Raw genomic sequence first — 27,833 nt, forward strand, 5'->3', positions numbered from 1 at the left:
GCCTGACAAAATCTCCCAAACATATGCGCCGTAAAATGATCTAATAAAACCAAAACTGAATATTTTGGGCATAATTACATAGTTCGTTGTTAGTAAAAGCCAACGAGAAAACATCTGAACTTTAGAACGGAGCAGCAATGGTTCATGTGTTGCTTATAAATGCCACTAGATGGTGCTATTTCACAGGATAATCGCTGTCATCCTTTCTCGCTTTTTTTTTTCTTTTTTTTGATGGTCCAAGGGTGACTGAGGCTTCCGCGTGCTGCCGCCACCGACGTGTCACATATCGTCGAAAGTGTTAATAAACGCCAACTGGCGCCATGTGTCGCACTAAAGTCATTTAAACATCATAATTGCCCTGGCTGCTCTGATTTGAACTAGTTTAAGGATGCGTTCAAAGACCGGTCAAGTGTACGAATTCGTAAAGTCTCCCTACTCTTGGAGTTAGATGATGCGTTCAAAGACAAGTCAGCTGCTCAGGTGCAGTTTGCATGGTACTATTGTGTCTACTTTGGCGTTGAAATATATATTTTTTTTTTAAATAAGACGCGGTTTCCTGTGGCGAGACAGCTGAGCTATCCGGGGCAGAGCTGTCAGCTGTGGGATGTGTCCACGTCCGAGCGCCGCCCTCACACACCGGCTGACGTCCTGCACAAAACACCCACGAGGAAAGTTGCCTTTATACAGCGAGACATGTGAGTGGGAATTGTGTTCACGTCAGTGGACACGCCGAGGAAGAGACACCTGACATTTGTGGTTGAACTTTCTTCCAGGCTTCATCATCATCAGTAGGTAATTGGGATCCTGCAGAAATGAAAACATCCCCACGGAATTCATTGTAAGGTAAGGCGTTTATCGTTTTATTGAATGTGGGTGGTTGTCTCGCTTCGCTGATTAAAAGTTAAAAGTTATCTCTACCCACATTTTTGTCTTCTGAAGTGTTTGTGTGCCATGCATCGCTTCTCCAAGTTCATTGAAAACTGGAAGGACAAGCTCTCGTGTGTCTGTTTGAAAATAATTTGGGTTTAAATGAATGGAAAGTCGCTTGAGCATGTACTCAATATCATTGAAATACAGATGAAGGTGTCTATCTCATATTTTTGCATTCTAGTAGTACTACAACCATGTTTTTAGTATTGCAATACTGCATTACTGTACTTGACAGCTGAAATTCTACTACTTAACACCTTTCCTGTCAATAGCTGTGCACAGTTGTCAGCTTCTGCAAATTTTATGCTCCACTGATAACATGTCCTGCTACTATGCAAATGTTTTCATACGAGCATTCAGAAATGTCAACACAGCAACACAAGACACATTTCATTCTGAGTGTGCTGAATGTGGCTTATTGAAGTTCAAAAGTATTCTAGCACATATGGACCTGCATCATCAGGATCCCTTTCTTAACGAATGAATGACTTTTGCTCAGTATGTAAACCGTCTTTACTCTTAACAGCACAGCAGCACCTCTGACCTTGTCATATGCGTTGGTGGTGGCGGCAGTGGCATACACACACTACTCTGCAAAGAAAGGTGCGGTGTTGACAAGCCACCCTGTTAACTAACCCATAGAAGGCTGCAGTGACAAGCCTGCTTGTTAATGTTTTTTTTTTTTAGAGACGACAGGTCAAAATCCAGCTCACAAAACTCCCTCACAGAAACCACAATTATGTTGAGCTGTCATTTAAATGACTTAATGATTATTTTAGAATGAGTCCATTTTATTTGGTCACCTCGGTGTCACTGTAAAGTTCAGTTCTAGTTTTTCCTGACATTTAATTAACAAATTCTTGGATCAAATAAATGTTTATTTTTCACATTCAATCCAAATTGGTATCAAGACACCTACCCCAATTTAAAGTGCCTCTGATGAACTCCAAATAATTTTCAGATGTTCTAGTAGGCTTTCCCTGACGCTTACGGACGAATTATAAGACAATCATTTCGTCTGTCCATCCATCCATCATATCTGCCACTGTCTAATATGCTTTAGATCAACCACAAATAAAGTTCAGCTGTTCTATGACCTTATAAAACCTAGAGTCTTGGTTTCTGCCATGCTTGAATCTTTGATAAGACCTGGAACAAAATGTTTTTTTTAAATATAACGCCGCATTGGGTGTGCAGTATGACTCAGTCATCCTCTCCACATTTTCTGTCTGGAATGATTCACATGTTTTGCAAGATAAGGTGTCGTATCTTGAGCAACCTATCGTTTGTCAAGCACTTATTTTCTCTTATCTGCAAATACTTCCATTGGGCTCATTTTTTTTATTCATTCCACAGCAGAAGCGCTGGAATCCAAACGTTGCACAACAGTCTGTATGATTTACTCTTGGACATGATCACCGCCTGTGTCCCTAACCACTCCGCAATATTGATGGAATTTTCCCCAGCCATTCAAGAGAGAGTTATCATAATGTTATCATAATAGCCCTATGCTATTATTTAACAAAGTTTATTTCTGCCAAATGGCTGCCGGGCTTATGTTCTGCACATGCTTCGTGATGATGGTTTTTACTTTGATTTACATCCTTCCTCTTTTCAGTACACTGCTTGCCCTCACCAGAATTAATGTATGCAAAATAGTTTGGAGACGAAACTATAAGGCGAGCTCGTAGAACTAGAAACCGCTACAATTCAGCTTCCATTTACATTACAGAAGAGCCTTTTTTCCCCTCAAAGTGCCAATGGAATGTGGGAGTAAACCACCTCGACTGCACTTTGGCAGTCTTTTGATTTTGACTTTGACAATACCAGCTTCACCGCTTTCTAAACCTTTATCCGCCCGTGTGAATGAATATGACAAGCAGTTGAATAATACTACAAAGGCGTCGGCTTGCATTAACCAAGCGGCAGGATTGACAAACGAATCGTAAAATCGGAGTATTAAAGACACCCGTCATGCTGTGGATGAATGCAGTCACGCAGTGTTTCGTGCGGTGCAGTAAAGTGAGCGTGAGTGAAAGCTTGTGCTTGTTACTGCCAGGGAGGTGTTGTAAACGTTCTTCTTCCGCCCTGCAATGTTTCCTTCCTTGCTCGCTGCAGGTCACCAAATAGTCTTATGTACCAAAAATACAAGGCTGAAAAAAATGGTTGTCGAATGATTATACGTGGCATGGTTGCCATTGGAAAAAAAAAAAAAAAATCTGATCATCTTGTAGCATGTGCTGGATGCTCAGTAGGTATAAAACGTTTACACACCCTGTTGAAATGGCAGCTTTTTGTGAACCAGGAAAATAAGACACAAATAAAACATTAAAAAAACATTTTTACGTTTTACTTATGTTTTGGAGAGGAAATTCAAAAATATACAAAAAATAACTTGCATTTTTCCTTTTTTGCAAAAATGTGCACACCCTTTTGGAACTGTTCTCACCAACTCGTGACACCTGTCATTATTTATAGTGACTCTGATTAACCTCAAAGTTGACATGTTTTAGTAGGCTTTCCTAACAATTTTTAAGTTTTTGTGTTAACATTAATGCTTTTTGTAAACCAGAAATTAGACTTGCTGTTGATTGTAGTTAAACAACATGCCTGCCAACAAGTTGAACTTTGTCCAATGTTTGTATCTTGTTTACATGCTGTCTTGATACTTTTTCCAGGTCATGTGTTGCAACCTTATACCACTTGTCTATTTTGAGTCTGCCTCAACTCATTGTTGACTGACAAAATCATCTCTTGCACCGTGGAACCCTTTACTCCAATGGAAGTTTGCATGAAAGATTCCAACTAGGCCTTGACTTTACTTTTAATATCACGTAACTCTTTGTTGTCCTGGTGCTAGGGAACTGTGTTGAAGTGGAAGGGAAAACTTTATATAGCCGGCCCGAGTTGTGTTTAATTAAAAAGTTGCGTTTTGCTGCTGTCTGTTTTGATTACAGATTTTAGAAATATGATGATAGTGAGCTTCACAACAAGCAGCAGATTGACACATAGTGAACAAGTTTTCAAAAAAGAGGCCAAGTGCTTTCTCACGTTTATTGCCACTCCCAGTTAAAATTTACCATCAAACAAAACGTTAAAATAAAAAACAGAAACCACGTAACTTTGCTTTTTTTTTAATTTATTTTTTTTACTTTTGCTAACTTAATGTTAACATACAATGCAAAACATCGACCCAACATATGTCCACAATGTCAGTAGACATTAGCACATAAAATCATAATCTACAAAGTGAACTGTTTGACATTTCAATTCATTTCAATGGGTGGTTTTGAGTTCTAGTCGGAACATTGTTACGTTATCGTAAGTCAAGGACCCGTACCGTAATTCATTGCGTGCCTTTTGTAACGACGCATATTAGGACCATTGTAAACTAAACTTCTGCATTTGTGTGCTTATAGAAAATAAACTGTATTCATAAAACAGCCAGACACGTATCAGAGCTGGTACCTTCTGTGACCTTCATGTTGATGGACAGAGTCCGTTGGCACTGCGCTTGCTTATCAGGCCGAACGGATGTTCCTTCCTGGTTTTTCTAAGGCCCAGTCTGTAATTACGTGTGGTGGCTGGCTCGCTGCACCGTGTGTGCGTGTGTCTGTGCATTTCCCAGCACTCCCGATGTTTTCCTCTGTGCCGTCAGCTTCCTATTGTATTCTCATGTTGATTGCGTCACCGCTTGCTCACTTGATGATCACGTCGCTGTCGTCTGCTCCGGTTTCTAGGAGTCAAAGTTTCTGTTGATTGTCTTTGTTTAGGATGTGTCTGTTGGGTCAACTCTTATGACCTCTTCCGTAATACTAGGTTTTTCTCCACTGTTTTAATCTGAACTGTTACTTTCTGTTATTCTACAGGCTCCGCATTCCAGTGTTTTTGAGTGTTTGAATATTGGACTGCCAAAAGTACTGCAAGGAAAAAAAGCATGAGGGTTTTACATAACCGAGTCCTGTCGTGGACTAAAGTGCACTGGCTCTTATTTCCTGTTGGGGAGTGGACCTTTTGTTTTGGTCAATATATAAAAAAATATCGATTCTTGATAATAGAAGAGACAATAAACCTGCTACTTCACTGTCTCTTACAACTACAATATGAACATGGTTGTCCTAAGGTCGTACACTTAAATGGAAGAAGTGGGCCTCGTCATTTTTTATTTGGGGGAAGGCTAAAACAGCTAATTACACTGGAGGTAAATGTGCAAAGCAGTTTAAAAAAAAAAAAACATTGCGTGTCCCTTTTTAATTAATTGTCCCTTTTGATATGGGCCTAATTTTTAACTTTTAATTTATAATGATAATATAACGTGTGTAATGTTGGTGCAATGACCCATCCCACTGGATACTTAATTGTAGTATTTGTTTTATCACTCTGCCTCCTGATTGCACACAATATATGTTGTCATTCTTCAAAGTGTTGGTCTTTATTGGGAAATGTGTTTGTGCGCATGCATGCGTGCGTGTGTGTCTGCTTTCTCATGTATGTTTAGTCTATGCTCCTTCTGCACCGCAGTCCAGGTGCAACAGGTACATTCTTGACATTCCAACTCACTGTAAGATAATGTGTCACGCATGCCATGTCTTTTTATGGGTAGTAGCCACTCTAGAAACGGCTACTACTGTACCTGCAATTGTATAACAATACAAATTGGAACGTCACAATCACGGGTTCATTAGGTGGATATCCAGTACAGTGAATTTGTTGTTTGGGAACAGATGTGAGGTTGCTCCTTGCATCCATCACTTGCCAGTGAGTGATACACCAGATCACTTGCCTATGGCTGGAAATCTGTCTTATCCTAATTTTCAATGTTGATTTGTTTTTTTTTTTTATTCCTCCCAAATGACAGGATTTGCAATTTTGAAAATTGCATTCTACTACATTGCAATCTCAATTTCTATGCGATTAATTGTTCAGCCCTCCTCAAAATGTCATTGTGGAGTGGTAAAGTCATCAAATAGACAAAGTCTGTACATTTCATGTGTAATAGTACCACACTTGTGTTTCTTATGTCAGAAAATCTCGAGCTTTACGGTCTAAAATGAACCATTTGACTTTCTTGCTGAGTGAGGTGAGAAACGTCATGGTGTCCTCCAAAGAAATTTTTAAAATCGACTTTGTAGGAAACTGTCTGACACTGAGACGCTCCAGCTGTGATTTATGCGGTGTATTCCCTCCGCTTCATCGCTCATTAAGTCGTATTTTTACAGCCGCGCTGCGGCCTCGCCACGTCTGCCCGCAAGTGACTTTTCCATTCTGTCAGCAGGCGATGGTCACGTCCACGCTACTTGAGTGGAGATGATCACGAGTTAGCAAGAGCTTTGACTTGGCTGAGGCGACATTTAAGTGGTAGCATTTCATTTGCTTCTGTGCATATGGTTCCACTCATTTCAACCCGTTTTTTGTTTCTTGGACAGAATCACAAAAGCAGACTGTGAGTGCTGTCAACGCGTCTTTTTATGAATATTGTAGAAGAGCCGGGAGAATTATGAGCTTTGGTAATAATGAGAAATCAATGAATTATTAGTAGGTTGTTAAAAGCTCACGGTTGTTCACAATTTGTGTTGTTTTAATCACTTTCTGACTTCACTGTGATGGATGTCATCAATAAGGTCTTTTTGTAATATAATTAGAGTCCAACAACAAATGTAACTCGGATATCTGCAAACTTATTTTCGGGTCTAACCGTGAAGAAAACGATTCAAAGTTCACGTTTGAGCAGAATCTAAGTGATTGTGAGGAGGAGGTTGAGCAGAGAGTTGCTCTCCTGCTGATGGGGCAGATCAGAGCTGGTCGAGGCACGTGGTGAAAGAATGTGCTCTGGCTGTGTTTGAATGTCTACGCTCAGAGTTGAAAGGTCTTGTTTGGCAGGAGGGGAGGACCAGTAGGACAATGGTATAATTATACGAAGCAGGCTTTGTCTTTGAATGAGGTGGCTCAGGTTTGCTGGATGCATACGCTGCTGTCTGGCTTAAAAGTGCTCTATAAACAGTTTCATTGCAACCCCACCTGAGGCCCAGGGCGGGGTGGGCCGCTAATAAGGGATTTACGTTGGGTGTCGGTGTCCTGCATAGCCGGCCCATGTGGCTCCATAGGACATTGGAATATCAAAGGCTTTACACTTCACAGAAGTTGTGGTCTCCATCGTTTCTTAGTTCCAAAATGTTTTGTTTTTTATAAGGTCTGGCTCTGATTTATTGGCAGCATGTTCAAAACACTTGATGGTTGGTTGACTGGTGGAAACACAAAAGTTAGTTTGAGCTTTACAACACGAGACAGGTGTTTGAGGAATATGATTTTTTTTTCACACTATCAAAACAAGTGTAACTTGTGGAGTTACATAAGATGTTTAACAGATTACATTTTTTTGGGATAGGCTTATAGCGTTCCTTTGGACTTAGTCTTTACACCTCTAGTCAAATGCAAGTTTTTTTGTAGCTACATGGATAAAGAGATGATGGATTTTTTCTTCTTCATCCTGTGTGAGGAAATAGTAATAATATTCGTAGGTTACTGAACCAGGTATTTCTATTATACTGCCCTCATTGGCCAAGGCATGCACAATGTCCATGGAATTGAAGCAAAAACCTCAAACTACTTACAGCTTTACATTTTACTTAACAGTCCCTTGTTTCTTTAAAGTGGCTGGAACAGACAAATAGCATTTCCATTCATTTCAATTGAAAAATATAATTTGAGATATGAGTGTTTTGAGTTTGCGTGGTCAAAAAACAAATCAAACTCATCTCCACTGAAATGGAGCAGTATGCCGGCTGGTTGTTTTTTTTCTTCTACAAAACCCAAATATGGTCACCACCGCAGCAATGTAATGAAGGCGTCTCTGGATTGTTGGCCACCAGATGACATCAGACTGTGTGTCTTTCTTCCTCAGACTGGGCATGACTGCGTGGGCCAAGCAGAGGGTGTAGCCACATCTGGCAGAACCCTTGGACGAAGAACAAACCTCGGCGCACCCCAGCGTCCACCACCCTCGGGGGAGATGGCAGAGACAGAGGACGAAAGGGAAAGCAACATCGGGAAGCTATTTGAGGACTTTGTCCAAGCTTCCACCTGCAAGGGAACGCTGCAGGCCTTCTATGTCCTGTGTGGACAGCTGGACCTTGACCCTGCCAACAATGGCACCTTCTACAACAATCTGAAGGCCAAGGTCACCTGTTGGAAGGCCAAAGCGCTATGGAGCAAGTTGGACAAGAGGATGTCCCACAAGGAGTACAGGAAAGGTGAAGCCTGTGTAGGCACCAAGGTAGGATTCGCTCCGAGCATCTACTACAGTTGTGATTGTAGCTTTTTGACAACTACGATGGATTCCCGCTGTATACAGTAGATGTTTCTTGTCAGTATGGTACTGCACATGTGCACATCTGGAAAAACTTTCAAGTGTTTTTGCAGTTAGGGCTGAAATAGGCATGTGACTTCATGCTTATCCATGCATGACTAATTCAAATGTAATTACTGTACATTGCTGTATAGACCACAGACCAACTGGAAACTGCAAATCCATCAAAGGTTGCAGAGGGAGAGAGTTGAATGTGTTTGTCTGTGGGTCATGTTGGGCTAGCTTTCTTCAGGTTGGTCTAGATAGCTATCATTAGCTAGCCATCTATGACGTATGGCTTAATATTGGGAGGAATAGAAAGAAAAACTAAATGTTATTGGCCAGTGATCAAATTCATGCTTTTCAATTGGTCTGCAGGGAAAGTCAACTCATAAGGTTTCTTTACAATATGTTCTACTTGGTCTTCCCCTTTAAAAAGAAATAAGAGAGATTAAGAGCAGAAGGTAAAAAATGTCTTTCGTACAAATCCCATGTGGTTAATAACATGATTGTCACATCCTTTCTTCACATAGGTTGCAAACGTCACAGCTCATCTGTATTTGGAGTTTGGTCATGTGACACGTGCGATGCGAGCTCAATGGCAGTTTGACATCAATTTCAATTGACAGGGCGTTATTATAAGTCCATGATGGCGACTCCCGGAGATGAATGTAAAGGGAAGGATTAACATGCTTTATTCTTATTCCATGACCATAATTTTAATCAGAATAGTGTGTTTAGACAACTGAGGGAACATATATTCAAAGAACATTTTTTTCCTTGAATTCCCTTTGGAACATAAGATTTTATGAGCATGTCTTATACTGTACTTCCGATTTCAAGTTATGAGTTGTAGAACAACTAAATTGTCTGTGAGTTTGTTTTATGACAACTTTAAAAGCGACATGTGCTACCACTCAGCACTCTATGTAACTTCATTGCTGTCGAGGATGTAACGTCATGCGGGTTTTACGACGGGACCTCGCTGACGAGGCTGGAATGCTCAGCAAGAACAAGCAAAGTGGCGGAGGGCTGACTACAGATCCATCTTTAGCTATTAATTAGGGTTACGACTAGCATTCACCAGCAGTGGACATTGCAGAATACAGTTTATTGGCAAAATTTCCTCTGTGATACTGCGACAGGAAGTACGGTTTTCCTGACTCAGCAGATGTGCAGGAAAAAGCCTCTGACGTGGGCAAAAATACACCCAACTGTGGAACAAGGATTAAAAAACAGAATGCTTTTGTGTATCAGTTGAGTAACATCTTCATCGATTCTCCGTTCAAATCCCTTTTACATTAGTTGCTAGATAAACCTGTCAAGATGGGAGCAGATATGAATGGACAGTGGGTCACCTGTGTTTGACTGAAGATGTGTCATTCCGATGACCTTTGGAAGCACATGGTGAAAGATGATGTCGTCACCCTGTCTTATCACTCATGGGACAAGATGGAAAAACATAGGGACTCAAGCCGAGTCATGACCTGCAGCGCAAAGATAATTATTATCAACAGAAATGTTTCCGGCATCAGCTTGCCTAGTTGTTATTTTGGAGCTCGGTCACCAGGAGACTTGGAACGAATGGTGCCCTTCCTCACCTTCAAAGGTTTTTTGTGTGTGTAAGCAGCCATTGATCTTTTTCTTTGCGTTGTCAGCCAAAACTTGAGTTACAAGCAGGGTTATAATGATTTTTCATTCGAAATCATTTTGATTTTAGTTTTGACTTTTGCTTTTTTTTTTTAAACGTAATTCGTTTTCTTTTAGAGCAGGTTTGATAGTTTTTATTAGTCTTAGTATCAATTTTTTTTATGTGGAGTATTGGTCAAGCGCAAGATAAGAAAAAGTAATCATAATTATTGTACCCAAAGAACTGTTTGATCTAACTCCTTACTGAAGGACAAAGTACTCACATTTTGTTTTTGTTGTTGCTTCATATTGTTATTGTGTTAGAGGACAAAAAAACAACAACTTATTATCCAATTAATCAGTTATCACACTTTTATTCTGGCGAATATTGGAATGGGCTTCCAAAAATCCACATACTGCCTACTTTGAGGCCTTTTAAATTTGTACATGTAGCAAAAAGAGGAAAACAAAAACCAGTCTGGGCGGTGTTGTATCATTTTATATCATTGTTTTATTCAATCTACTTCTGCATTATTCTTTGATCCTTCCGCTCCGTAACTGTCTGTCTCAAAACTTCTGTCCATACATATGAAATCTCTGGATCAACTCCAGTAGCTCGGAAAACCATCAACATTCTTTTCAGCGTGCATGATATGCCAAAAGGAAAAAAAAAAAATGACATAGCGTTGAACCATATACAGTTGTGCTTAAACGTTTAGCGGGAAAGACGAAGAAAAGAAGATTTCCAGAAAGAGTACAGCTCACTTGCGTCACTTCTTTTCATCTATCATCCAAGAAGATGATGTCATGTTTGGGCCCGATTCTTAGGCAAAAACAGACGCTCGTAGCTTGACGCAAGATGACTTCATGCGCTTTGTGGCCGACAGAAAAGCAGAGCAACACGTCCGCTAATGTCGGTCTGTAATCATGGCTCATGCTGATACAAGAATCTGGCAGATGTTCGTCTCATCAACCTCTTTGAATCTATTTTTTGTACACGCTGATGTCATCTTGTCTTTGTGCATCACAGCGATGATAATCTCCGCCTGTGTTTTAAGACTCAGCTGCGTTTTAGGAAATAAATGTAATGTCATCCCAGCGGGAAAATTTGCACTCTTGTGTGAGTAATGCGACACCTACTTAATCACAACTTGTCCTCCTAGTGCCTCATCATCGGAGGAGGTCCGTGCGGCCTGCGCACGGCCATCGAGCTGGCCTTAATGGGGGCCAAAGTGGTGGTGATCGAGAAGAGGGACTCCTTCTCTAGGAATAACGTGCTGCACCTTTGGCCCTTTACCATCCATGACCTGCGGGACCTCGGAGCCAAAAAGTTTTATGGCAAATTCTGCGCTGGAGCCATAGATCACATCAGTGAGTTTAGCACGTCATTATTTGGCAGTCAGAGTTGGGAGTTATTGCAGCTGTGGGTGCTTCTACTGTTACAGTTACTGCTCCACTATGATGACATAAGCAAATGCAGTACTGTTAGTAAATATTCGGTCAACAGTAGCTTTGTTGATTGACAGACCAATTGTGACATGGGACAGAAAATGCACAGCTGCATTAGAGTGCCACGTTGTTAGCCATGAGTGTTTGCATGTCATGGAGAGAAGGTGGAATAGCTAGGGGCGAAAAGAGACTTGACTATTCGACTGTGTTTAACAGGTATCCAGCAGCTGCAGCTGATGCTGCTGAAGGTGGCTCTCATTGTTGCAGTGGAGTTTCATATCAATGTAGAGTTTGTCAACCTAGTGGAACCTCCTGAGAAGCAAGACGATGAAGGTATTTCACCCCTGCCCTTACATACTCTTTATTTCCACCAACACAGTGTATGTTCTGACCTAAATATATGCTCAGAATTCTTTTTTTTTATCACATTATGAACTAAATTAAAGATGAATATTCATTGTTTCGTTGAAAACATTTGGGGGGGCGTATTTATTTAAATGTATGACATGTACACACACAGTTTCAACATGACCACAATTTTCCTTGACTTAACACACACTGGTAAATTTAAATCAAGTTTTAGTAGACACAGAATGTAAGAAAAGCAAGCTGCTGGAGGCTATCACCTCCATATTAATGAATGCTTTCTATGTAAGGAGGAAAGAAATCATCACACACAGCTTCTTTGTGTGATGGTAACAGGAGGAACAACTTGACTGGCCACTCCCAAGTTTGACTCCAATGCTGGCTTGCAGCTGTAATATCACTACACTGATAACAACAAGAGCCTTACCTAAATTTAGACATACTTCTCCCCCCCTCTTCTGCAGCTTAGTCGTGTCCTTAATATCGTATTGCACAACAAAATGCCAGGTTGGATTGTGCCTCATGGTCTCAGGCAACCCCTCGAAATGAGTTTTTAGTAGAATGTGTCTGGAAAAAAGCTGCATTTGCCTTTCTCCTTGAGATCATACCAAGAAGAAGCATGGCATCTCAAAGATGTCCCTGAAGCATAAGTAGCTCACAATCAGCTGATGTTTCTCACGCTATGTGTCCATTTTTGTCCTCGCCAAAGGAATAAGGCACGAAAAGAATATTTGTATAATGTGTTTTCCCTCCGCCCTCCCACCCACCCTGACAGTTCTGCGGTTGTCTCCTTTTTTTAGGGCCAGGGTGGAGAGCTGCAATCCAACCTGCTGATCACCCCGTGGCTGACTTTGACTTTGACGTGGTGGTGGGGGCCGACGGGCGCAGGAACACGCTGGAAGGTGAGAGGAAGCCAAAGAAAAGCGATGAACAGTGTCCACGCCTCGGGGGTGTACTTTTACTGAAAGAGCAAAGGGGACAATGCCTCTTATAAAGTTACCACATGAGGTCGAAACATAAAGAAAATATTCTTTTCCCACCAGCACTGGAATCACATGTTTGGAATACTTTGTTCAACCAAAATATGTTTGAAAACCAGATGAAACTTTAGACTACTGCTGAATGAAAGTTTTATTCCTCTGCTAGTTTTAATAAAAGATGATATTTTTAGCTCCAATCCAAGCTGAGCATTGTAGTATTTTTAAATAGATAATAGTAATAGAGCCCAGCTAACAAAAGGTGGGGTACACCTTTAGTTGGTCGCTATTACTATTATTGTTGTGAATACGTCATATAAATATGAAATAAAATAGGCTGTTTAATGCGTCTCCCAGTTTGCTATAAAAAAAAAACACAAAATATACAATTATTGCTGTATATTAAAATAACTTCAGTTTTTCCCCAAGTCATCTTATCTTACTGTTGAATAAGTAATGGAAAATGCCATAGATGGGTCTAATAAGATAACATCTATGTATGTGGCAGCGCTAACCTTCACAGGCATTCTTTATCCTCTGAGAAAAACAATTCACACTAGTGAGTCATAGTAGTTGGGAAACTCTTCTTTGATCGTGTCTGCATGACTGCATTATACTGCCCCCTGGTGGCTAAGTCTCACATACTAGAAGGAGCCACAATGAAGCAATCATGATTCACGAACCACCTTTTATTCTTCACGTTTTATTTTATTGTGCTATCGCAGTATTTTTTCCTTATGAAAATAGCACATCACAAACGATTTTATTAACAGAGACCAGAAAGAATTAATGACATTTTACATTTTCCTTTTAAAATATCAAACATTAAAATAGCATTCCAAAAAATACATTGTGTGCATTCTTTAAATTTTCTACCAACTAAGCCGTTTACCCATCAGAAATGTAAAAGAGTCCAAGTGTGCCTGTGTGAGGTTGCAGTGGTCACAAAGGTCAAAACACAAAGGATCCCAATACATAAATAGAATCGAGGCAGGCTTGAGTGGAGCAGCTGATGCCTGCTGGAGTCTCTCCATAACTTTGCATCATTCTTTTTGGACTCTCTCAAAGTCGTTGCTTGCAACAAGCGATACACATCTGAAGCTTATTCCTAAAAAGGTCAAAAACAAGCCTTTGGACTCATTCTTTCGTTATGAAGCAGCTCAGGGGAAATGAGTCAGTCTGAGGCAGGTCTATGTTTTTTGGTGAGCTAAATGTAGCTAAGCAGCCTTAAATACATCCAGAACTATTTTTGCAGATTATTTGGTTTTCAATGAAACCTGGCCTCAATTTTCAAACGCTGTAAGTTTTTGGTTCAATTTTTACTTTTGGTGACAAAGTATCCCTCTCATGTGCTGACTAAAACGGTGGAATGTGCAAAAACCTTTGAAATGTGACTCACTGGGTGTCAACATTTTTCCAAGTTAATGAATATCCTGTTTTTATTTCCCCCACCAAGGAGCATACTTTAGTTTAATGGACTCAGAAATTCACACTCAAATGTTAAAGTGAATGTAAAGAATGTGACTTTCAAAGTGTAATGTAGTTTTTAAAATCTTTTAATTGATAACAGTAGTTGTGGTATTTTTCATTTATTTTCCTTGAATGTGTTCACTTTTCTTAGCTGGTTAATAGTTTGCGTCGATATATTACACATTGCTGAGTGAACCACCTGTGACCCTGAAACAACTGCCTGTAAGACTCGCCACAGTTCTTGTTTGGTTTCCCTTTCTTTTCAATACCATTCTCTTTGCTTTTTTAATTGCAGGTTTCAAAAGAAAAGAATTTCGCGGCAAGTTGGCAATCGCCATCACCGCCAACTTCATCAACAGGAACACGACAGCGGAGGCCAAGGTGGAGGAAATTAGTGGCGTGGCCTTCATCTTCAATCAAAAGTTCTTTCTTGACCTCAAAGAAGAAACAGGTGGGAGAGAAGAGATCTGGGAGACCTTCAAGACATGACAGATTATTTTTGTGCTTTTAAAAGGATGTGTTCACAAGCGTCCGACACACCTGTCTTTGTCGCAGGCATCGACCTGGAAAACATTGTGTACTACAAGGACAACACGCACTACTTTGTCATGACTGCGAAGAAACAGAGCCTGCTGGATAAAGGAGTTGTCATTAATGTGAGTTTCTTACGTACAATATGTCACTTGGCTCAGTAAAAGATAGAAACACTTGGATAAGCAATAAACTAAGGTGAGGCTGGTATTGTCTTTGTTGGTTGACAGGATTACGTGGAGACACAGAGGCTGCTGAGTAGCGATAACGTCAACCAGGAAGCTCTCCTGTGCTATGCCAGAGAGGCTGCTGATTTTGGCACCAACTACCAGCTTCCCACGCTGGACTTTGCCATGAACCACTGCGGCCAGCCCGACGTAGCCATGTTCGACTTCACTAGCATGCACGCCTCGGAAAACGCCGCTCTGGTCAGGGAGAGGTTTGGACATCAACTGCTGGTTACGCTAGTGGGCGACAGCCTTTTGGAGGTAACGGCATTTGAAGTTCAAGTATTGGGACACCAGGCCAATTAATCATCCATTCGCCTATCCTGTTCAGAACAGCTGATTAGCTAGTCAAGAGCCTTGGTTACCAGTCAGACACTGGTATCGAGCTGTAAAACCAACTCAGGGTAAAAATCGATTAAAATATGGAGTTGGTGTTTTGGGGAGACTTTCTATAAGGTTGCAATGGCCAAGGAACTATGCACTAGCAACAGAAAATGGTCTTTATCGAAGTGTCTCTACATAATTAAAAGGAAACAATTGTCCACAATGTCTTGGTGTGATGGTGTAGGCCCACCTGTGATTTAAAGGTACTTCCCTCCAATTTTACTGGTAAGTTATTTTGTTTTTTTGTCTTTGTTGCTTGCAGCCTTTCTGGCCCATGGGGACGGGCTGCGCTAGAGGATTCTTGGCTGCCTTCGACACTGCCTGGATGGTAAAAGGCTGGTCTCAGGGTCGGACCGTTCTTGACTTGCTGGCAGAGAGGTATGTGTTAAAACACGATCAGCTCAAGCCAGCCTTGTGTAATATACATTCACCAGCCAACCAGGTGTTCATTGCATCCACAAGCTTAGGTAGAGATATTTTCAGACCGACATCACATAACACCAGTATTCACTCATTACTACTCGCCGATACCGAGTACCAATACCACTGTTACTTTGGATGCATGAAATTTCAATTAAAGCAATTAACGGTAATTGTGGATTCAGACACATGTTGATTCTCGTAATGTGTCGAACCTCTGCAGTGTAGAGCCAACTACTGGCGAGATGTCTGATTTTACTTTTCGCCTTAAGTATCGGTGGCTGGTATCGACAGTATTCCCCGAAACCTTGAAACAAGGCTGTATCAGACCGATACCAATACCCGGTATCGGTACTCACCCGTCCCTAATCGTAGGTGTTGTGTTTTCAGAGAAAGCATTTACAGGTTGCTGCCACAAACAACACCTGAGAACATCGCCAAAAACTTGGAACAGTACACCATCGACCCTACGACGCGGTACCCCAACCTCATCTCTTCGTGTGTCAAGCCTCACCAGGTGCAAAAGAAGAGATTTCAATTTATTTTTTCATCTGAAAAAAGATACTTTAACTGTCTGAACTTTTTCCATTTCTAGGTGTGTCACCTGTACTTGAACGGAGCGCTGAATTCGTGCTCTCTGGAGCGTGCCGCCTCCATCCGTCGACCTGTTAATGTCTGCCAACGAGGTAGAGAAATCGCAACTGCGCAGGTTGCAATGCAATGTTTAGCATTGTCACCCGACTCTTACTTTGAAGCGTTATTTTTAACAGCTAAAACTAACTCGCATGTGGAGAGGAAGTCATATTCTGCGGTTTGTTTTTACACGTGGGTTCACTGTGAGGAGGAAGCCATGAAAGTTAACGTCTTACTCGCCAAGTTCAGACTTTGACTTCCTGAATTCAATCCAAACTGAACTAAAACATTCCATTTTAAATTCTGAGCTTTTTCTTGACCTTTGCATTCATTTCCTGAGAGTGGCGCCTACATTCCGGCATTTATTCGCTTGGACTTTCATACTGAAAATACTCTTGCTTGTTTCTCCTCCATAGAATCTGATATCAGGCCGGCGAGGCTTCTCACATGGTGCCAGAAACAGACTGAAGGTTACAGGAATGTAACAATCACGGACTTGACGTTCTCTTGGAGTATTGGCCTCGCCTTGTGTGCCTTGATCCACAGGTTCAAACCCCATCTCATGTACGTAAACTGTCGGAAAGCAGCGCTGAAGATTTATTCTCCCACATTACAACTTTACAAACTAACAACAAACTTCAGTGTGTGTTAAATACCATTGTTGGTTTTTTTTAGGGGGGGGGGCAGCGCTTTGTACCTCTATTACAGCTTTGGATGAGTCCATTTGCAAAAGAAATTATATGCTCACCTGCTTAAATTATTGCCTTCATACCTTCTCGCATGCCACTGCAATTTCATGTGGTCCTGCAAGTTTTCAGAACCGCGCTGGCATTCGTGACCCCCCCCCCCCTCCCCTTTCCCCCTCTTCCTAATGTACGCCTGTCAGCACAGTGGAATTCTGCAAAGTGAGTAGATTTGCAGAAACTAAAGGAAAAGGAGAAAAAGGGGGTGTTGCTAGGTTTGCTGTTATATTTCTGATGGTGTCTGCATAGGCAGTGTTGGATGAGACACTCAAGCTGTTTCTATTCAATTCTTGATCAAAATGTTTTGTACCATTTTTGCGGCAAAATAAGGGAGGAATGTTTCTTCAAAGCCTTGTCTTTATTAAAAAAGCTATCAAGACAATTCAGAAGTACATATGTGATTGAAGATAACTGCTGAAAACATCTAACTGCCGAGAACAATGTGGCCTTATTACCATTTGTTTCCTTTTTTAATTTATTTTTTTATCGTGGGTGGGTGTTGGCGAGAACGCCATGTGTGCTGTACTTTGGAGCCGACCCTCCCCCACCGTATAAAAACTTGAGCTCTGAACTTCGTCGCTATCAGCAGTTATCCAGCAATTGCAACATGTCGTTAGAAAATTAGGCCTACACCCAGAAAATACATCCTTCCCTTCAGAGAGTTCGTCATTGTTGGCATTCAGTGCATGCATCCCATACAGGAAAAAAATAGTGAGGGGTTGGGGTTATTTCTCCAGGTCGTGGTCGGGCTGTTTGATTGACAGTTGAGTGGGGGGCGTTCAGTGGACACAGCCACAGCGCTTGAGAGTGGAGACAAGGGCTTGATCCTCATTTGAGGACTTTTTTTTACTTAAGCCTTCAAATTTGGCAGGATGTTAAACACTTTTGTGATGTGTCAAATTTATAAGGCATGGATTGTTCACTTTTAAAACCTTGTGCACTTTATGCTGCACCCATCTTGCCTTCAATCACTTGACTGGCCCTTTTCACCTTCCTGTTGTTTTATTCAGATATCTATGATGGATAATCTCCTCCCTCCCATCTCAAATTAAATACTAAAACACATGCACAGGCCACACTAACGGCAGTATAGACCCTGGCAGCAAGGAGACATCATGACATGTACATGATCTGCCTCCCACACAAGTCATTATCTTTTGTCCCTCAGAGACTTTGAGTCATTGAATGAGGAAAACCAGGCCGACAACCTCCAGCTGGCTTTTGACATTGCGGAGCGGGAATTTGGGATCAAACCATTCGCATCTGTGAAAGAGCTGAGTGGCTCCCTGGAGATAGAGAAGACCAGAATCATTAACTACCTCTCCAAATTCTACGAACTCTTCCGAGGCACACCGTTACCTGATGCAGGTATTGAACTATGCTCAGTGTATTCTATGCATAATCAATCTGCTTTAAGATAGATACCATCGAAAACTATACTGCTCAGCATTGTATCATACAATCCAGCATTTTAGTTGACACTGGACCACTTTTCCATTATACATGAATCAAACCATACCCAGTACTGTACTCTACTTTTCTCTACTCAATTGTACTCAAGAGTATGTTGCTAGCTGCCTCGTTTTGACTTCCCATTTGTTATATTTGTATTGTTCTGCCAAGTGATGTAGAAAATAAGTGTAGGCAGGAGAGAAGCTCTCCCCTTTTCACTTGATTTCCTGTGTGTGTGTGTTATGAATTCCTACCAGTCAAGAATGCTGCAATGTGTGGTATGTGTACTTGTACCAGTGCTGTGAACTGACATTCTCAGACGGGCGACTCACTTTATTCAACTTCCAGTCATACGTTTGTCACTTTGCTCATGTATTCAAAGTGAAATATTTGCCAGCATTAGCTCACTAACTTCTTATTTCTTGGATTGTATTTTGTTCTGGGCATTATGCACTGATGTTATTTGACTTTAATGTCTGTGTGATGTGGAAAGTCTGTGAACTTTTTACTTCAGTCACATGTTGTACCACAGGCTCCAGACGAGTGGACGAAAACAGTGAAGATTATCCATCGAAGGCGGTCCGAAGTAATAATAACCTTCTCAATATTTGTCTGCCAAGGAAACGAGTTCCGAAGGTAACATTTTACTGCATAATGGACAGTATTGTGTATTATTTTAAACGATAGTCGTTTGAATGCGGTTTATTCTAGATTTTGAACTCAACTCACCTTTGTTTTGTCCCTGGACTTCTAGGATGAGAAAAAGACAGATGGTCCGGATGCCATTTACAAAAGGAGGAGAAAATATTTCACTCACCCGGAGGAGGTTTGTTAATTATTGTGAAACATTTGAACTGCTCATATAAAGGACTGATTTAATTTCGACTGCATTTAACTCTTTGATTCCCTCAACTTGTTGCGATGGTCAGAGAGCTAGTTTAAATGATACGCCAGTGATACAACAAGCATGTTGTTGCTTTCGTATGTCCTGTGTGTATGTTCAACAGATTGGTGTTGCCTTTCTCCCTTTTAGGACACCAATTTGTCCGCAAGGGAACCCAAAGAGAACAAAGTGCGCTCCATGGCTACACAGTTGCTGGCCAAATTTGAGACTAAAACAAAGTACACCCAATGGAAAGAGGTATTGTCAGTTGTTTTATTTGAAATAACTCTACATGAACGACGGTTATTTCGGGAAGCAATGTGTTATCATATGTTTGTGTACAAATGACATCTTTCCTGCCTTCAGATGAGGTGAGTTGGACCTTTAAGAGTTCAATGTGGTTTCTCTGCCAAAAGGTTTCTTTTTCTACAACTAAACTTTTCTGTTTCTCTTCTGGTCTCTCTCACCCAGCATTTGATCCTTTCAGCCTCTCCCAGGTCTGTGCCTTTTTATTAACTCTCTTCCCAACCTTTGTGCCAAATTTCAGTCAGACTGTGAGAGTTCCTCCCCTCTTCAAACTCTCGACTCTGCTGAATGTGCGCATTTTAAATTAGCGCCTCCCATTCCACCCAAGCCTCCGCCTGAGATACAGGTAGAGCCATGACACCAGGTTGCAGTTGGAAAACACGAACATGCACATATGTTCGTGTATATGCACACAAGCGAAATTTAATCACAATCCAACTGAATCCATCACTAACATCATAAAAACACTTTTTCCTACTATTCAGCACATTTAGAAGACCATTCTGGGGTCTTTTTATTTGTACTTTTTACATTCTTTAGCCCGCACTTCCTTTACTTATCAGCATCTATCAATTTCCTACGTGTGACACTGAAACAGTTTGCATCGCGATGTCATTTTTCAATTCTACCAATTTGGAACTAGGTTGACCAAAAACATGCACTCATCTGACCTTAGAGACCCAGCTACCTGCATTCCCTCGCAGTGGTGGTCATGCCAAGGCCTCAGGGATGTGATCTATCCTCATCACTCTTCTTCTGTTCTTCTCCCTCCCCTCTTTAGCCATTTTGCTCATAGTGCAAGATCTCCCTGATCATGCTTAAACTTATTCTTGTTCAAATGTAATATTGTTTATCTGGAGCATCTCAGATGGGACATTTTCAATATCATGGTGAATAAACCCCAAAAGAATTTTAAAGCATCTACCAATAGACCTTAGCTCAGCCATCCTTATTTCTGACACTGTAACCACCCCTCACAAAAAAAATGAATAGTTAACAAGGGACCTTTGACCTCCCCTACCTCAAGCTGTTTTATGATTCATCTTAGACTTGACAAAAAAAAAAACATTTCAGAAACAAAATTACAGTCTTAAGTCAAAAGACATTTTGTCACTATGACTAGTGAGATAGAATTTGTCTTTAAATAGGTGGTTTGGAAAATGGATGGGTAGATGGATGTTCATCTTAAAACGTAAATGGAATAGTTTGCCCAATTATCAAAAGTAGCTTTTTAGCAGCAGCCTCTTAACCCACTTTAGGGCCGTTTTGACCGTTTAGGATCTTTAGGGCCAATTTGACCTCATTCAATGTTTTGCCCAATTTAATGGAAACAACTGGTTAAAATAAAATAACAGTAAAAAAAAATATGATGATACAGTAAATTTCAGTCTGTTTTATACTTTGCTTACAGATGATTTAGGTAGCCAACACACAAACTAATGCAGACACACAAGAACACGGATGCATACAGTATGTGCATAGGATAGCACGGACTGAAATACATATATCGTCGTGTTTTCCAAATTAAATGAAGCAAAGCCTTTAAATATAAACAACACACCCAAAGTTTCACTCATTCATGGATTAAAAAATGTTTGGAAACAGGAGAGTTCATTTGTCCCTGGGTACAACTCAACATTCCTCAGTGCACATAAAAAAAAACAAAAAAACAGTATTATTGTAAAAGTGTTGGGGATTGTTTTTCATTTTGGAAAAGGTCACGTACGAATTTGAAGTGCCACATTATTACAAACACTTCATGAAGCTGATTACACCATTTTATTGTCTAATAAAGCTCAGCGGGCAAAAAAAATCACCGTGTTGGATTAGCATAACGGAACCAATCCAAATACCATAACCCAAACATGCTAAGCGGTTTAGAAATCGAGTGACGGGCTGAAGCATGTAAAAGCACCAGTACAGTTCCGTCAATGATTGTCAGCCGTCAAGTTTGTGACAGCGTGTGTATCATCACTTTTCAGTTTCAACTCGATATCAGACACGCGGCCCAAAACCTAATCCCCACGGAGCCTCGACCCAAAGCCCAAGAGTCAGAGTGCTGCTTCTCTGTAGTGAAGCTCAGACATGTGGCTCAGACACACGAGCAAGCCAAGACCTTGCCAGAACCGGAGAACAAAATGTCTACCGCACCCTCAGTCCACTCTGCGGTCGCGTTCATGTCCAGAGTTCTCCAGCGCCTCAAGGAGGTGGATGAACTCATCTATGAGGTGAAGTCAAGACTCTTCCTCCTCCTTCCCTCAAGCCCTTCTTTGATTGCTGCATGTTGCGATGGAACGTGAAGAGATGTTGATTATGTAGTACAACATGAAATCAGATCGTGAAGTCATACCCTTAATTATCCCTCTAGTTGGAACACGACAGGAGCAGGCCAGAAAACCTGGCACAGGTTGTGGCAGATTACTGGCTCAGGTTTGCGTGTGCGTACCTATGTACGTATGTGTGTAGTGACGTTATGGCCAAGCAGAGACTTACCTCCGGCTATTGTACCTAATTACATTTACCGAAGAACAATAGCTTCACGTAAAGGTGTTTCATAGGGAAAACAAAGATTGGAAGTCTTGGTTGCGTTGAACAACTCGTATACTTAGAAATGATACATTTTTTTCCCCCCATTCTTAAAAAAAGATTTGCCATCTGCTCCAAACCAGATGAAGTTAGCATTAACTTGACACAGAAATCGAAACAAAGAGAACGTAATAGTGCCAACATTGATGCCAACCTGAAATCCTTGACCATTATGTTCATGTCACAAAAGCATGTTAGCAGACAGGTTTTTGTCAATGAGCATATTGTTCTGGATTACAGTGATGCATTGTAATTTTGTTTGACCTGCAAACAGAAATTTGAGATCTGAGCACGTTTGGTGGCAGTGAACACGTCACCTCACTTCAGACAAAGCAGCAATTTGACAGATAGTGAACAATTCTTCACAAAAGAGACTTCAACTGTCAAACTCAACAAAAACAAAAAAATTGAATCTCACTCTATTTAGAACAACCACATAGGAAAGTCTGCTCAAGTAAATGCTAAGAAAGCCAAACGCCATCGAGGCGCTAACGAAATACATCAAGTGAGTGAAATGAGTTGAGGAACTTCATTTCGACAAAAGCAGGCTGCCATCATCTATAGGCTATTTTTCAGTGGGGCAGGGCTCGGTCCGAAATTCCGTTCCTTTACATGAGCCGCTTCAATGTCAGGTTTCTGTGGCTTTCTCACGTTTGTGTTCCACTGCAGTGTTGTGTGAACGTCATGCAGTGTCTCCACACGTTTGTCATAGTCTTAGCTGCGTTTGTGTGTCATCAGACGGAAGCGGCGGGACTGATCTTTGGTTCCCCTTTCATGTTTTAGAAAAAAGCTCAGTTGCAACAAACTAGAGAGTTTCAGTCAAAGAGCATAAAGGAGAAAGCACTTCACCTCAACGGTTTGATCTCAGCAGACAACTCTGTTGGTATCAAGGTGACTATCACATGCTCGCCCTTTGACCCCACCCTCCCTGGCTTGTTTTGGCCTGCATGTTTGGACACTGTTGTGGTATGAATGTCTATTTCATGCTCCAAATTGAGATTACTATCATACTACGCCTGGGATTTGAATGAGTGGCCGCTGATCTTCATCTTCGTCACCATCACTCACGTTCACAAATGCAGCTTTAAATGTAGCACTGCACATGTCTGCTTTGCTCCGTTGGCTTTTTCTACATGTGTGCTTTCGATCAGCAGTAGGACCTGACGGAGGCGGAGGATGTGGTTGTGCTGTGTGTGCGCGGGTGCGTGCGTGCGTGGTTTCCTTGTGGTTTCTACTCCACCCATCCCATACAGTCTACAAAAAGCAACATTGCCCACAATTTTCACAGGTTGCACTTGTACACGATCATATTTTGCTTTTGGGTGTAACTTTTCTCTTTACTACTACCACTAGTATTACTACTACCACTACTTTTGATGTAGCTGGAAACATGATATGAAACTAACCACAGTATTGTTTCCCCTCACTGTGAACCGAGCTATATATTTTGGTATATGTCTCCCCCTTCTGTTTGTACTGAGCATGCGCAAGGGCAAGGAGTTCCACTGGCCCATGATTGGCTTTGCTCAAAGGGTTGAAATTGTTCACAAAAGAAAATGCATGAATGTGCTTGAATTATGTTGAGCATGTTCAACATTAGTCTTACCTGAACAATCTACAAAAAAATAAGTGCTAATACATGCTGTATCAAAGTGCTCATGATTTGTATCTAATGCTTTATTTTGACCATTAAAAAAAATCAATAATGGCCTTTTCTCTGACCGTGTAAAAGTAGAATAGTCTCGGATTTGATTTTCAGATTTGATGTTAATTAGCATCTACGTATGTTGCGGTTCTTTAACCCTTTTAAGCAACGGATTTAACACAAATGCTTCAGTAGCATCATGTAGACAGACAATAACAGAACTCACTGCAGTAGAATGACTAATATTAGTGGTTTATTGATGATCTCAGAGGTATCAAGATTCAAAAAAATGGACTCTTTCAAAGAGGCAATGACTACCCAGAACCGAGTGGCATTCAGAAAAATGCTCGTTTGTGTGTTATGTTCCTCAGGGCGGCTCGGTCCAAAGGGCGTTCCCTCAATTGACTGAAAAGTGCCACTCGTGCGAGCGGCGTGTTTATTTGGTGGAGAGGATTTGTGCCGAAGGCTTCTACTTTCACAGGGAATGCTTTCGCTGCACCACCTGCAGCTCTACCCTGCACCAGGGATTACATGCCTTTGACGCACGATACGGTACGCTCACTTTCATCTGACCCAAGACAATATTCATATCAAACAAATCTTTTGCAAAGATTATAAATGCTCATTTTTGTAATACATGCCAAAAAAATGGTCTAAATTTGTTGTCTGAACGACCAATGTTTCCCCATAGTTGATCTTGTTGGATTGTGTAGGTGTACCTAATTATTAGGTTGGGTTCATCCTAACAATTGATATGCTCTGACAGGTAAATTATACTGCAAGCTTCACTTTGATCAACTCAAGAACGAGACAAGCCCGCAGAGGAACGGCTCTGCACGCTTGGTAAGAACTGAGCACCTCAGATGTGGATGCATGCGATGGTAGATGATATACAGAACGTCTCTGTCGCAGAATCCTTTACAAAGTCGGTTCGAGGGGCTATGCGATGCTACGGAAGAGGGCGCCACCTCCAGCTGTACGGTGGCCCTGCCGAGCCAGTCTCCAGCAGGTACTCTTGGCTCTGTTTTGTGGGAGCAGCTGAGCAGGCCCCTGAGCGTGGCTCGTGGCGTATGTCGCGCCCCCAGGCCTATGTGCCGCCGGGCGGCTCGGGCTTTTGTTAGCCACTTAAGGGACAACGTCCAGGACTATGCCTTCATGTACGAACTACTCAGTATGACTTTGCCCTTGCTGCTCATCTTGTACGATGTTCTGCTGCAGATGCAAACCGAGGCCGCGCCCATGTGGGTGTAGGAGCAAATCGGGCCCAGGCTCATGGACACCCAAACCTTGCTGCCAGCATCGTTGTGCTTGTTGGGTTTCTTTCTTTTTTTTTTTTAGCAAGGACTTTGGTGTTTTTTTTTATTGATCACAAGATAGTAGGTTGAATATGACTTGCAGTTATGCTATTAGGCTAGCAATGTGGAGAGTAGTAAAGGTTAAAATTTGTAAGCAAACAAATCTTACAAGTATTAACCAAATCCTGACCTACAAAATTTATAAAATACTAAATTTTCCCCAATTTAATCCAAAAAACAGTCTGTTTTTGGAACATACTTTGTGTTTACCAAATTCTAGAGCAAATCTAGATATATATTTAAAGTTAATATCCTCTGACTGTGTGCACACATCAAATGAAAATAAAAGCAGATTTTTCTTCATTTTTTAATGAAATGGAATAAAATTGATGTAAAGTCCTCGGTTGAGTATCCAAAAGAGTATACACTGTGATTTGCCTACAACCAAACCCGCAGCGCTTAAATAACATGCAAAACCAAAGTTAAGATAATATTTTTGGGACTCAAGCAAGCGCACTTGACTTGATATGTCAGGTTGCTAAAATGACAAATGGTTGCCGGGTGTTTTCGTAAGTGATCCTCAGTGGCTCTTCAAGCACACTTCCGATTGCTTTACTCAGGTCGTGATGACTGACTGCCTTCATGCACTTTATGTTTGAGAGCTGCCTCATGGATTTAGTAGCAGCAACAAAAAAGTGGACTGAATGTGCAATTTGCTTTATCATTAGTTCATACTGTGGATGCTTTTTAGCATTTAGTCTGTGCTTTTCTGATATCTACTGTCGAGTCTCAGAAAAACAAGGGCCAAAAATAAATCAGCCCTCAGAGTTCTTTCTAGAACTACAAGACTCAGTTTATTTTATTAATATTTGTAATTGACTGTAGACAAAAGAGGCTGGCAAGCTTGCCACTCTTGCTGTTACGTGTTTTACCAAGAAGCCTCCCAGTTGCTTTATCCAACATCTATTGATGCTTGTCAGGCTCTTTAGAAATGTGTGTACATTGTTTGTTTACAACAATTTGCCGTTGGATTTGCTCTCTGCTACTTACATATTGCATGACTGAAATAGCTTTAAAATGAGCTGAAATTGAGGTGTTCATTACGTCACAGATGGAAAATCTCGTTGTTTTAAAAATCCCTCTTAGAAAAAAAATCGTGTGACCAAAGCCAACTTGTGTCAATGTTTTTTTGCTTCAACAATTGTGAAACCAATGAACAGATATCTTCTCCCTTCTAAATGTCAGTACTGTATCTTGTATTCAGGACTTTCTGCTTACATAAGTTGTTTTCCCATCCTTCGTCTGTATGCTCTTTGTGTTTTAGACTGTTCTCTTCACCTCATATGATGTGTCTAAGCCAGCTGGATGGTTGCACATCCTTGCGTTAAAGGTGATTACGTGCATGGTCATGAGGTTGTGTGTTTGACTTCCTGCACACGCCATCTTTCATATTATGAAATTGTCACTCTGCTTTAACTGCATTTACGATTGTGAGTTGATTAAAGTTGGCCTTGGCTTGGACATTACTCACCGTGACTCTTGAAATGCTTCTGCGTGGCCTTGTGTTTTCATAATGAACCACAACTAACAGGGGTTGTTTTAAAATTGAACATAAGTGACACATGATTGGGTTTTATGTGAGAAATGATGCTTAAATGTACAAATAATGGGAACTCATGTGGTTGCACAGGTGTGCACAGCTATTTAGCAAAGGGATGTACTGTAGCTATGTTCATAATTGACAAAACACATTCTTGTATTTGGGAGCTATGTTTTAATTTGTCAAAAAAAAAATTTATTGTTGAACTTTTTGGCACCTTAGACAAGGTGGAGGGAATTATGAACAGTCAGTGTCGGGATAAAACTTTGAAGTTTATGCTGCAAAATGAAAATTAAAATAACATTTAAAAAAGGTAGAAAAAGTCTAGGAGACCTTTTGCAATTTATTTGGTGTTAATCAGAGTTACTTTAAATGGCGGCAGATGCGTGCTGTTGCATTTACACTAGGTGATTTGTGATTGATGATCACAGCCATAATCAAGGGTGTGCACACTTGTGCAACCACATTATTTCAGTTACGTGTTTTTATTTCCCCTTTAAAAATAAGTAAAATTAGGGGACACGGGTTACATGACTGGTGGAAAATGTTATCTTGGTCTCATTTTTTATATCACAATTATTTTGAAGAGGGGTGTGGAGACTTTATATCACTACGTTCTCTAAATTGCCTGATGTTATTGTATTTGTTGACATCACATCACAATCAAGAGCCATGTACAATCATAACATCCTTCTTAGGTTTTCCATTATTTTGTTTTCCAAAGAAATTCTTCAAGGTCAAAAATCAGCACTTGGCTCTAACTTTCTTTGTAATATTTGTAAAGCACTTAAAAAAAAAAAAAATTAAATGTGCTGTAAGACTAAGAGGTACTGTTTTGTCATGATGCATTTTAAAGCGGATGCATGTCATAAAGCCATCTCGCAACGCTTAAAACTAATTTTGCAAGTGACGGACCAAAGGCACAATTTCATTGAAAATGCAACCTTATAAATAACGATGAC

The 27,833-nt window shown here is 40.9% G+C and overlaps 1 protein-coding gene and 1 long non-coding RNA gene across 10 annotated transcripts in view; one reads left to right on the top strand and one right to left on the bottom strand.

The window, feature by feature from the left end:
* Window positions 1–660: 660 nt before the first annotated feature.
* mical2a (microtubule associated monooxygenase, calponin and LIM domain containing 2a) overlaps window positions 661–27,833 on the top strand; it is a 31,305-nt gene continuing 4,132 nt past the window's right edge. For 5 of the 9 annotated variants that reach the window (XR_005097503.1, XM_037247252.1, XM_037247254.1 and 2 more), the window contains exons 1-23: window positions 663–843; window positions 7,832–8,203; window positions 11,068–11,275; window positions 11,570–11,686; window positions 12,520–12,621; window positions 14,462–14,617; window positions 14,722–14,822; window positions 14,928–15,185; window positions 15,571–15,686; window positions 16,119–16,245; window positions 16,324–16,414; window positions 16,778–16,925; window positions 18,273–18,472; window positions 19,089–19,192; window positions 19,311–19,382; window positions 19,590–19,697; window positions 19,987–20,091; window positions 21,728–21,973; window positions 23,115–23,222; window positions 24,348–24,528; window positions 24,743–24,819; window positions 24,889–24,985; window positions 26,596–26,661. Coding sequence is in view for 8 of the 9 variants with exons in the window: in XM_037247252.1 (XP_037103147.1) it covers window positions 7,940–8,203; window positions 11,068–11,275; window positions 11,570–11,686; window positions 12,520–12,621; window positions 14,462–14,617; window positions 14,722–14,822; window positions 14,928–15,185; window positions 15,571–15,686; window positions 16,119–16,245; window positions 16,324–16,414; window positions 16,778–16,925; window positions 18,273–18,472; window positions 19,089–19,192; window positions 19,311–19,382; window positions 19,590–19,697; window positions 19,987–20,091; window positions 21,728–21,973; window positions 23,115–23,222; window positions 24,348–24,528; window positions 24,743–24,819; window positions 24,889–24,985; window positions 26,596–26,618 (3,009 nt within the window). In the remaining variant the exon portion in view is untranslated. Of the gene's footprint in view, window positions 844–7,831; window positions 8,204–11,067; window positions 11,276–11,569; window positions 11,687–12,519; window positions 12,622–14,461; window positions 14,618–14,721; window positions 14,823–14,927; window positions 15,186–15,570; window positions 15,687–16,118; window positions 16,246–16,323; window positions 16,415–16,777; window positions 16,926–18,272; window positions 18,473–19,088; window positions 19,193–19,310; window positions 19,383–19,589; window positions 19,698–19,986; window positions 20,092–21,727; window positions 21,974–23,114; window positions 23,223–24,347; window positions 24,529–24,742; window positions 24,820–24,888; window positions 27,692–27,833 lie in introns of those variants that run through there. The other 4 variants (XM_037247250.1, XM_037247248.1, XM_037247249.1 and 1 more) reach the window with 4 other exon arrangements.
* Window positions 13,441–15,624, bottom strand: LOC119120398. The gene is made up of 3 exons (XR_005097504.1): window positions 15,499–15,624; window positions 14,707–15,176; window positions 13,441–14,642 (listed from the first exon to the last, which is right to left on the bottom strand). It is a non-coding gene; the product is annotated as an uncharacterized LOC119120398 (long non-coding RNA).

The sequence above is a fragment of the Syngnathus acus genome, chromosome 3 (genome assembly GCF_901709675.1).
Source record: "Syngnathus acus chromosome 3, fSynAcu1.2, whole genome shotgun sequence".
Lineage (NCBI taxonomy): Eukaryota > Metazoa > Chordata > Actinopteri > Syngnathiformes > Syngnathidae > Syngnathus > Syngnathus acus.